We start from the raw sequence: 12,268 nt of genomic DNA on the forward strand, positions 1-12,268 counted from the left end.
CTCAAGCTGGTGGGGGGAGAGGGTCAGTGGCACTTTTGCCTCTGAATGACTCCCTTACTCTAGCTGAGCACATGGGGTTGGGGCAGACATTAGCCTCGGATTTTCTTGCCACTCTCAATGTGGAACCACTGCTTTATGAGGTGGGATAAGGGTAATCAGAGCTCCAGTATTCTTAGGCATGGCAGGCCCAAGGTAGAGCCTCCGTCCCATGAGTAGGGGCTAGGCAGAAGGGAGTCCCACCTCTTGACTGCACTAACCTAGAACCCAGGCCCAGCAACGAGGAGGTGGAGGCTGGATGGAAAATGCTGTCATTCTACCCTTCGAGGGAAGGTAACCCTCTAGGAGCCGGGGGTTGAGGGAGCCCTGTGCTCTTGGTTGTACCAGTCTGGAGTAGAGTTTTCATCTTGCGGAGCTAAGAATGGTGGAGAGGGAGCACATATTATTTCAAACACCATAGACTCTTACTGTTCTTACTGAGTTCTAGTAGATTTTTTTGAGTAAATGTTTTTTCATTTGTTATATGCCTCTAGGACCACTTCCAGAGACTTTAATTAGTTGTCCTTTTATAATTCTCACCATTTTACTGGGGAGCATGTCCATAGAGCTCCTCATACTCTCATGCTAGAAGTGGAAATCTGGACATCTTCTTATATCATCATAATGTCATTATCATGCCCAGCAAAATTAACAGTAATTCTTTGGTATCATTTAATGCCCGTATTGTAACTTTTCCAATTTAGAGATAGCTGCTTTAATTGAAAATTTTTAAAAAATCAGGGTAAGTGGCATTGATTGGTGATCCAATGGTAAATACCATTGGAGTTCTTTAATATTCCATTCAGGGGTGTTTTACCCATAGGTTAGAATCATATATGAGGTTGCTTTCATTCCTGTGAAATTCTGTTTGGTTTAAACCTTTGAGTCAGTGAGAGTACATCAAAGTTGAATAAAATTGTCACCCTAAAAATTGTTTCTAAATAGTAGTTTAATTTTAAAGTTCATGAGTTTAAAAAAATGAAAACATCTATGTACACCTCTTAGTAGTAATCAGGGAAGTATATATTAAAGGTAAGAGACTATTTTTCATATCAAAAATATAGTGTTCAATATTGGCAGAAGTATAAGCTTATTCAACCTTTCTGAAACACAACTTGGGAGTAAAAAAAAAAAGCCTTAAAGGGTATTTCCTTTATTATCTACTAATTTGCATCGCAAATAAAGGAACTCTTTATCTAATTAATTTTCATTTTATGATGTTGGAATAACAGTTTATGAATGTAGAATTCAACAGAGATATTCATATTAAATGTTAAAGGATAAAGAAAGAATTCAGTATGCTCCAATTTTGGAAAGTGATCAGCAGGTGGGTATGTGTATATAAAGAAAAGCTAGAGGGAAATGAACCAAGATATTAATACTGAGCCAAAATGTTAATATTGGGTAGTTTTGTACTATTATAATTTATTTTAATTTATTATATATTTTAGATTTTTTTCTATGAATGTGTATTATGAATTTTGTGATCAGAAAAAAAAATGTTAACATTTAATCAAGAAGAGGAAAACAAAGTAGCAAGTTGTATTTTTGGTATTCCAAATCTCTGAATTAAAAAAAAACAAAACCGTCAAATCTGAGCAAACACTACCTCATTTATGAAGAAGAATAATCTTTTTTTTTTTCCCCAGCGTTGCATCAGAGCCAAGAAAACTTTATGAAATGCCAAAATGTTCCAAATCAGAAAAAATAGAGGATGCTTTATTATGGGAATGCCCAGTGGTAAGATTTGTTTTTAGAGCACTTATTTCTAAAGCATTTTTAGCCTAGAAGAACAGATTATTGTTAATGTACTGCATAAAGAAATAAAACTTAGGCATCATAGTGATTCTTAAACTTTGAAAGGAATCAAGAAGAGAGCATATCTTTTGATTATCATTTTTCCTCACCAAGTAATTCCTGTCCTAAAAAATTATATATTAATACTATGAATATATTTTTAACTTTTAATACCATTTGTAAATCTTGAAAACTAGAAAAAGTTATGAACTGATTAAAAGTTTTATAAGCAATATAAGCTAGTTTATAGTTATTCTTAGCGTTTAAGAGATTATTCTACTTAATATATTGAGACAATAAAATATTTATTTAGGGCAACAGTTACGTTACGTGACTCTTTTTTTTTTTTTGCGGTATGCGGGCCTCTCACTGTTGTGGCCTCTCCCATTGCGGAGCACAGGCTCCGGACGTGCAGGCTCAGCGGCCATGGCTCACGGGCCCAGCCGCTCCGCGGCATGTGGGATCTTCCCGGACCGGGGCACGAACCCGTGTCCCTTACATCGGCAGGCGGACCCTCAATCACTGCGCCACCAGGGAAGCCCATGTGACTCTTTGAAAGTGGATTCTTACGGGTTTCCTCTATGAATCTTTTTAGGAAAATAATAAGATAAAAATAAAAATAATAAAATAATAGATAAGCTCATTCCATCAGATCAGCATTGCCCCAGTGTGTATTTTTTCAGAACACCGTTTTCATAAGATGTTAACATCTTATAATTGCTAGAGGAGTTGGGAGAATTAGGTTGTTTAAAGGGTTAAACAAGTTTATTTATAGAATTACTTCTCAGAGCCTTTAATACTATTAATACTTACAATAATACTACTGTTCATGGTGATTGTCAAACCGTTTTCCCAGCTTTTTTGATCATAGAACTTCCTATTTTGAGATATATTTTTAAATATTAATTTTCCATAGGATCAGTGTTCTAAGAAACACTTAAGAAGTGCTGCAACACATATATACAATGGAATATTACTCAGCCATAAAAAGAAACGAAACTGAGTTATTTGTAGTGAGGTAGATGGACCTAGAGACTGTCATACAGGGTGAAGTAAATCAGAAAGAGAAAAACAAATACCGTATGCTAACACATATATATGGAATCTTAAAAAAAAGAAAAGGTTCTCATGAACCTAGGGGCAGGACAGGAATAAAGACACAGACATAGAGAATGGACTTGAGGACACAGGGAGGGGGAAGGGTAAGCTGGACGAAGTGAGAGAGTGGCATGGACATATATACACTACCAAATGTAAAATAGCTAGCTAGTGGGAAGCAGCTGCATAGCACAGGGAGATCAACTCGGTGCTTTGTGTCCACCTAGAGGGGTGGGGAGGGAGACGCAAGAGGGAGGAGATATGGGGATATATGTATACATATAGCTGATTCACTTGGTTATACAGCAGCAACTAACACACCATTGTAAAGCAATTATACTGCAATAAAGATGTTTAAAAAAAAAAAAGTACTGCAACAGGGGCTCCCCTGGTGGTCCAGTGGTTAAGACTCCTCGCTTCTACTGCAGGGGGCACGGGTTCGACCCCTGGTCAGGGAACTAAATACCACATGATGTCTGGTGTGGCCAAAAAAAAAAAAAAGAAGAAAGAAAAAAAGTACTACAACAAACTAATCAGGTCTGTGAATCTGGCTGTTTATTTTTTAGGAAAAATAGAATATGTGACCAAAAATAATGTTTAAAGGTTAAGAGACTATGCTTTGCATTTATTATTAAAATTCCTTTTTTTTTAAACAGTTGTTTTTACATAAAATTGTAGTTTTCCAGAGCTGCTGCTTTCTTTTTCCCTGGACAGTTGCTTTCTTTTCATAGAAGTCTCCTTTTTAAAAATCAGGAAGCTTTAAATCTACGTTCTCTTCCCCAACTCCTTATTGAAAGTTAAAAATAACTTTTGTGTCCCCACATCTAAAGCCTTTTAATCCAGTCTCATTGGTGAGGGGAAGAGGATGACAGATTTCCTAACTGAGAAACATTTTGAAGACACCAGTGCAGAACACCAAAAATTTAGAGCAATCCTGCAAAAATAAAGTTTCTAGTAACCAAATTCCTAATCTCAATTCTCTTTAAACATTTCATTCTTATTTGAAGTGGAGCAAGATTTTCCACTAAGAAAAACTACAAAGCATATTGTATTAACATACTGATGTGAAACTACATTTAAACTAGCACCCTTCTTCTCTGAGATAATGTGTGAAATACAACTTTTAGTTTAGGAAAATAGCTTGAACCTGTTATGTATGCTACTTAATCCTTGTTTTTTTAAGTAGGCAAGGTATAAATGGTACATTTTTAAAAACTCCATGAGGTGATACTTATGTAAGACACCAAAGAATAAAAATATTTACATCATTGCCTGTGATTTTAGTGTAAGACTTCAGTAGCTAATAAGCTTAAACACACACACACACCCCCAAGAAACAAACAAAAAAACCTTGTTTCTTTCCCTGACATTTGAAAGGGGAGACAAACCTTAGGAGTATAAATAAAATAACTACACTTACATTCTTTTCTATTCACTCTTCAGCCCAAGCAATATAAGAGTAATTTCAACTTCCTTATTCTTAACTTTCCCCTTAGAACATCTTTTTTATTCTATAAATCAAAGTAGAACCCTTGGCTTCTCTTTCTCTTTCTGCCTTAGTCTTCCACCTTATGGCAACCCCTCAGTGGCAGGTACGCCCAAGCAGCTGTCCTCTCCCTTTGTTGGGGGTAATCCATTGGAGACAGAGGTTCTCTTTAAAATTAGGTCTGATTCTTTTCTTCTTTGGCTGCCTTGATTCTGGATTTTAGCTTTTCATTTGAGGTTAGAGTAGAGCCACAGTGACTAATGGGATAATTTGCTCTTTTGCCATTTTAACTTTTATCAAAAGGAAAACAAGAATAAAGAAACATCTATTCTAGCAGATGACTCTTAATTGCTTATGGTATTATACATAGTTTTAAGAACTGTTATTGGGGCTTCCCTGGTGGCACAGTGGTTGAGAGTCCGCCTGCCGATGCAGGGGACATGGGTTCGTGCCCCGGTCCGGGAAGATCCCACATGCTGCGGAGCGGCTAGGCCCGTGAGCCATGGCCACTGAGCCTGCGCGTCCGGAGCCTGTGCTCTGCAACGGGAGAGGCCACAACAGTGAGAGGCTCGCGTACCGCAAAAAAAAAAAAAAAAAAAAAAGAACTGTTATTGTTGCTATTGTTATCACAGCAGTATCAGTAGTACTCCTATTACTGTTGTTATTATGATAATGATTGGCTAACATTTGTTGAATACTTAATGATTAATACTTAATAAGTAATCAGTTATTTCAGGTACTGTTGAAGCACTCCATGTGAACAAACTCACTTAATAAATTAATGATGAAAATAATTATTCATGATTTTAATCTTTCCTTGTCTTAATTCTTTATTTGTGCATTAATAGTTCTTTTTTAATTTACTTATTTGACTACTTCTTTAAGTGTTTAGCTGTTTTCTTTGGATATGGATTACTGCAGATTGTTTATGACTGTGGAGTTTCAGTTTTATACCTCATTTTTTTTAAGGGAGAAATGCTTCCCAATACATCAGATTATAAATCCTCACTCATAGCACTGACTGCTCATAATTGGCTACTTCGTATATCAGCAACTACAGGAAAAGTCCTTGAGAAAATATATCTTGCTTCATATTGCAAATTCAGGTATTAAGTGTGACTTTGTTATTTAAAATTTTATTATGAAAAATTGAGACTTGTGGCCTGGGATATTTCAAGATTTTTTTTTTTTTAAGTTTTCCATTGTATACATAGATCTCAGTTTGAAAACCTATTCTATTTTTCTCTCCTCATGACTACTTTTGAAGATTTGAGGATGGAGACCTTTTATCATTTATCTTTGTATTCCTCATAAGTAACTAACCTCTAGTAGTTGGCAGATACCCTTTCTTAAAAAAATTTACTTTTTACAAATAGTATTTTATATGTAGGATGTATTTTATGGTAGATTTTTCTGAAGGCTGGTCTGTTGAGTTAAATTACCTACGTAATATAATCTAAGAACTGTTAATTTTTAACTAGCAATTTTATAAATTAGATATAAATTTTTGGAATGAATATGTGCATGCAAAATGTGAATGTAACATTTTCAATGCTTTTTGTAACTTCCATTTTAAATCAGGAATGGTTTTTTGTTTTCTAAGTTTTGAATACTGACAGATCAAATATAATTTTTATTCACTGAGACTCTAGAAGGATTAAAATTATATATATATTTAAAAATAGGAATAAATACGTATAAGGATCCAAGGGAATTCTTTTAGTTAGTTACTTGTTTTTAAAATAAACTGCTTTGCTTTTATAATTTAAGTAACTGAAAAACTGTTCACTTTTAAAATATCTATTATATTTTTATTTTAAGTATAAGGAAATTGACCCAAATGAATAAATTTCTTTTTATTCTTTTAAAAGATACTTGAGCTGGGACACTCCTCAAGAAGTCATTGCAGTCAAGTCAGCTCAGAGCAAAGGCTCAGCATTGGCCCAGCAGGTAGACATCTTTAAACATTCAATAAAATAAAGAATTTGTTTCCAGAGGAATTTGTCTGAAAATTTGTTATGAAAGAACTAATTATCTTTGATTTCTGAAGCATGCTATAAAAGTTGTTTACCACAAATTTAGGCAATTCCCTTCAAGCCACTCTGGGGAAATACCACAGATTATTTTATATTCCATAACGGAAAGAAATTTGAACCTTGTTCTTCAGAGTAAAGGAGATATCTTCTTCAAGCAGAGAAATCACTCGAGTTTTAATTGTTGATACTTTTTTCTATTTCTATTTTCTCATGTTAGTGTAATACTGTTTTGTAATGCTAAATGATATGACCATGATAACTCTGTGTCTTTTGATTAGGCCCTTGATTATTAGAATTCCAATTCACAGTATAAATTATGTTGTATAATAATATAATACAATATATTAATTTATATTATAATCTATTATATAGTATATAAATATATTTTGTTATACAGTATATAAAGTATGTTTTTGGAAAATATATTTTGTTGTTAAGAAACGTTTACTGTTATACTTACTTCTATAGATTTTTGTGTGTATATGCAGTTTGTAGTATCTGAAGGACTAAAGGCTTAGTGGACATATTTTGAACATGCAGCCCTTCCTGTTTAAGTAACTTTGCAATATAGATAGAGGAGTGTTTTTAATTCATGAAAACAGTGTTTTTATTTTTTTAATTAAAAAAACTTTTTATAGAAGTATAGTTGATGTATGATATATGTTATAGATGTACAATATAGTGGTTCATGATTTGTAAAGGTTATACTCCATTTATAGTTCTTATAACATATTGGCTTTATTCCCCATGTTGTACAATATATCCTTGTAGTTTGTCTTATACATAATAGTTTGTACCTCGTAATCCCCTACCCCTATATTGCCCCTCCCCCACTTCCCTTTCCCCACTGGTAACCACTAGGAAAACAGCAGTTTTAAAATACTCTTGAGAGCTGCCTATGATTTTAGTCTTTCCTTTTAGGCAGGCATTCAACAACCTGTTTTGCTGTACCTTGCAGTGTTCCATGTGCTACCTTTTTCACTCATAGGGATTCTGGAGATCAACAAAAAGGTAGGAACTCATTTCTGATTTAATTGTAATACTAATTTTTTGACAATAAGGTGTAATATCATTGTTTAATTATTTGTTTATTAGGTGTTTGGATTGGAAATGTTCCCTTGACTGTACAAAGCTTGCTGATTTAGTTTATTTCATATCAAAATACATGAGAACATTTGATGTGGGACGAGAGTCTAATAGTCCCTTCATCTTTCTACATGTTTATTTAGTTAGTTAGTTAGTTATTCTTGGCTGCTTTGGGTCTTCGTCGCTGCGCATGGGCTTTCTCTAGTTGTGTTGGGGGCTACTCTTCATTGCAGTGTGTGGGCTTCTCATTGCGGTGGCTTCTCTTGTTGTGGAGCATGGGCCTAGGCACGTGGGCTTCAGTAGTTGTGGCACATGGGCTCAGTTGTTTTGGCGCGCGGGCTCTAGAGCATAGGCTCCATAGCTGTGGCGCACGGGCTTAGTTGCTTCACGGCACGTGGGATCTTCCCGGACCAAGGATCGACCTGTGTCCACTGCATTGGCAGGAGGATTCTTAACCACTGCGCCACCAAGGAAGTCCCTTTCTGCATGTTTTTATGCTTTTCAGGTGGATAGTGTTGAGTACCAGTCATTAACAAACCACTGTTCTATAAAATTATGAAATGAGTAAAATATTTTTTTCATTGGGAATATTCCAAAGCTTGTTAAAAATGATCATAAAGGTAAAAAGCTGCAACAAAGTGCCTCATTTTAATTGCAAAGTATAGATCTAAAACTTGTTTTATGGTATATAAACAAGTCTTATAATTAAATATGTAAGTTCTTCAACTCATTCAGTGTTGGGTTTTGTTTTTATTTTTTGCGGTACACGGGCCTCTCACTGTTGTGGCCTCTCCCGTTGCGGAGCACAGGCTCCAGAGGCGCAGGCTCAGCGGCCACGGCTCACAGGCATAGCCGCTCCGTGGCATGTGGGATCTTCGCAGACCGGGGCACGAACCCGTGTCCCCTGCATCGGCAGGCAGACTCTCAACCACTGCGCCACCAGGGAAGCCCAGTGTTGGGTTTTATTGTTGTTGCCATTGTTCTTGATTTGTGGGGTGGTTATTTGGGAAGAAAGAAAGGACATATTTCCTCTGAGTAAAAGAATCAATAGTTTGCTAGTTTCCTTTAAAAAAATTGTTACTTAGTTTGGGTGAATAGTTATTTATTGGTCTATTCTACTAGTCTTTAATTAAGCACCTGAAGCATTATTGAGGCCAGGTCTTGAGGGTCCACTAATACTTATAAGCAAACAAGATGAATGTATTTTAAAAGTTTTATATAAGCATAATATACTAAACTGCATAAAGACTAAAGAACTAATTATTTATTAATTGTTCATTTTGTATCAGGCACTTTGAATATTTTACGACATATAATAATAGTGTAACATATAAAGTATTTAACTAGGAGGTTAAGCAGCTACCAAAATCCTAAAGGTAGTAAATGGAGAAGCTGGAATTTGAACTTAGATTTGACTCCAGAGTTTAAACCAAATTTTAAAATAAGAGTGGCTACTTTATTATAGCACTCATCATCTGAAAATACATTTGAATTAAACAAATCCTCCTTTCAAATTGGGGAATGAGGATCAGGGAATAAAAAGTCATAGGCTAGTCAAGAGCAAGGCAAACCATGATTATCCTTTTAAGAGATGACAGAAAACACAGCTCATAAGTGTAATTGTTCTCTTTGTGCTTGTGGATTAAGTGTGTATACTTATTACAGTCTACAATAGGAGTGAACACTTAGCAAAGTCATAAATTGTTTCTACTTATTCTTACATGTTCGAGATAATCATTTGAGGGATTTGATTTTGATTACAGTTATTTGAAATTGACATTCATCTTTCACTTACCATGCATAATAAGACTACCTACGGGCCAGGCTCAGAATGTACTTTAAGCTGTTTGTTGGGGGAGTAAATCTTTACTAAATGATTTCTCTTGAGTAGAAACAGAAACAGATTTTCACTGAATTTCTACTTGTTCTTTCTTTTTTATTTATTTATTTTTGGCTGCATTGAGTCTTCGTTGCTGCATGCAGGCTTTCTCTAGTTGTGGCGAGCGGGGGTACTTGTTCTTTCATTGCTATGAATATTTGTTTATGTTAGTTGGCTTTTGTTAAATATTAAAATAGGCACAGAATCAAGTTCTTTTTAGAGCTCTATGGAGCATCATGACAGGATCTAGTACATAGAACAGAGACAGAAAGGGAACAATGAGCCAAAGCTCCTCAAGGTTAGCTAGGCTAAATGTTTCTGGATGTATTTGGTTTTTAACATGTTCGGTTTTAACAGTATTAGATATTTAAAGAACAAGGTAATGATAAAATTCTCGAGTAGGCTATTTTTTACTAGAATTACTTTCTTAGACCCAATCTTTTCACCTCCAGCTAAAAAAATGTCCCTTTATAAATAACATTTTATGAAGAATAGGTCCCTGTATTTATTCTGCCGTGCATATTCTGCGTGGTAGAATTAAATGGACTCAGTTTACACCTATGTCCATGAGGAAGAGGATTTGTTATTAAAAGATATTGACAAGACTGTGAAGCAAATGTATGCTGCTGCATCATTTTGAGGGGTATGTCTTACACTCCCATTAGTGCTTCAGTTTGAGACCCCAGTGGCTTACCACTCTGCCCTAATAACACCTTAGCTTCCAGTTTCTAAATTATAATTAAGTTATAATGCTAGACAGCAGTGTTGTAGTGGTGGCCTGAATATTAAACAGATGGACAAACCACTCTGAAACTCAGAGGATTGGCCTTCTGGTCTTTTCTCAGGTGATATCTACCTTTCCCCTCAGATTTTCGGGAGCGTAACAGATGCCACCTTGTCTCATGGAATACTGATTGTGATGTACAGCTCGGGACTGGTCAGACTTTATAGCTTCCAAGCCATCACTGAACAGGTAGAGAAAACTGAAATTTGCCATATTGAAATTAACTTGAGATTTGGACTGAGGTATGAATTTTTTTTTGAATTTTATTTTATTTATTATTTTTTATACAGCAGGTTCTTATTAGTTATCCATTTAATACATATTAGTGTATTCATGTCAATCCCAATCTCCCAGTTCATCACACCACCACCACCACCCCCCTCGCCACTTTCCCCCCTTGATAGGACTGAGGTATGAATTTTTTAATGAGATGTTTTTAAAGTAAGGCACTGTGTAGATTTCAACTCTACAAAACTGTACAAATGCAGAAAGACAAAGTAACCTTTAAAAGAGGGGTGGGAAGATAAACAGAAAGGCCCTTGAATAAATAAAGACATTTCCTCTGTCATATACATGTGAATTTGATTTTTTTCTCTCTCCAGACAGCAAATAAGTAGGTGCTAAAGCCACCATTTTTGTTTTGTTTTGTTTTTAGTTCATGCAACAGAAACTTGACTTAGGGTGTGCATGCAGATGGGGTGGGACTACTGGAACTGTAGGAGAGGCTCCTTTTGGCATTCCTTGTAATATTAAAATCACAGGTATGGCTACTATATAGTACTTTCTTCACCTTAAAAATTAAGTGGTCATATTAATAGTTATTAATTGTAATCATCCAAATGTTTTTTGCATGATTTAATTATAAATTAATTCATTTTATTCCTATGCAGAGTATTCTTTGCTTTTGAATAGGCATTCACAAAAATCTGTTATTCATTTAGATAAAGGCCTGGGGATGCTGGACCTTGCTTAGCCAGAGATCTGTTGCCTTTGGCAAGTTACTTTTACCTTTCTGGTCGTGATTTCCTTATCTGCAGAATAATAAGTTGCAGCAAATGATACCATCTTAGTTCCTTTATAACTTAAAATTTTACAATTCTGTGAAATTTACCCAACTTAAAGATCAACAAAGCACAAAAAAATTATACATAATTTTATAAATATAATAAAAATGTTCTATATTTAATTAGCTTATCAAATTCAGCAGTTTATTAAAAGGAAATGAACTGCTACTCAAATTGAGCAATGTGTGTTAGATAAACCATGACTGACCAGAGTTCATCTCAGCAATACAAGAATTATTTAATGCAGACAGATGTAAAACTGATATGAATAAATTTAAAAAGATAATACATTTTGTTATCCTAATATTTGTTTATCTTTAGTCTTGGTTCATTAAGAATCATTCTTGGGACTTCCCTGGTGGCACAGTGGTTAAGACTCCAGGCTCCCAATGCAGGGGGCCCAGGTTTGATCCCTGGTCAGGGAACTAGATCCCACATGCATGCTGTAACTAAGAGTTTGCATGCCACAACTAAGGAGCCCACATGCCACAACTAAGGAGCCCGCCTGCCGCAATTAAGACCTGGGGCAACCAAATAAATTTAAATAAATAAATATTTTTTTAAAAAAGAATCATTCTTTGTCATATTGAGGATATTTCCTTTTACTTCTAACCAATAAACATCACATATTTAGGTGAAACTCCAAAGGTTTTTCTAATGTGGGTCAAAATAAGACAGTAATTTTTTTCTATTATTACTATTTAACATTACATCATCAACAGATCAAGAAACAAATGAAAGATTTAATTGTGAGAAAGGAGATGTTCTTTTTATTAGTAAATGACAGACTATAAAAACAGAGTCCAGTATAGCCATTATTCAAGAAACTCAAAATAAATATTCTAAAAATTACTCGGGGTTTTAGATGTCTTGGACAAGCTGAATTAGGCAGTTCTGTGATAACTCAGCCTCAGCAATACCTCCTATATTTGATACAAATATGCTAGCAGGAATCTATTAAGAATTTTAAAACTACAGGCTCCAGTAGTAACTACAATGTAT

The 12,268-nt window shown here is 35.0% G+C and overlaps 1 protein-coding gene across 5 annotated transcripts in view; it reads left to right on the forward strand.

The window, feature by feature from the left end:
- Positions 1 to 12,268, forward strand: part of DCAF17 (DDB1 and CUL4 associated factor 17) — a 35,375-nt gene that overhangs the window by 5,023 nt on the left and 18,084 nt on the right. For 3 of the 5 annotated variants that reach the window (XM_079924481.1, XM_079924482.1, XM_079924483.1), the window contains 6 exons: positions 1,686 to 1,776; positions 5,387 to 5,523; positions 6,289 to 6,367; positions 7,375 to 7,464; positions 10,287 to 10,391; positions 10,858 to 10,963. In XM_079924481.1, the coding sequence (XP_079780607.1) occupies positions 1,686 to 1,776; positions 5,387 to 5,523; positions 6,289 to 6,367; positions 7,375 to 7,464; positions 10,287 to 10,391; positions 10,858 to 10,963 (608 nt within the window). The remainder of the gene's footprint in view (positions 1 to 1,685; positions 1,777 to 5,386; positions 5,524 to 6,288; positions 6,368 to 7,374; positions 7,465 to 10,286; positions 10,392 to 10,857; positions 10,964 to 12,268) is intronic. The other 2 variants (XM_079924484.1, XM_079924485.1) reach the window with 1 other exon arrangement.

Source organism: Stenella coeruleoalba, assembly GCF_951394435.1.
Source record: "Stenella coeruleoalba genome assembly, chromosome: 6".
Classification (NCBI taxonomy): Eukaryota; Metazoa; Chordata; class Mammalia; order Artiodactyla; family Delphinidae; genus Stenella; species Stenella coeruleoalba.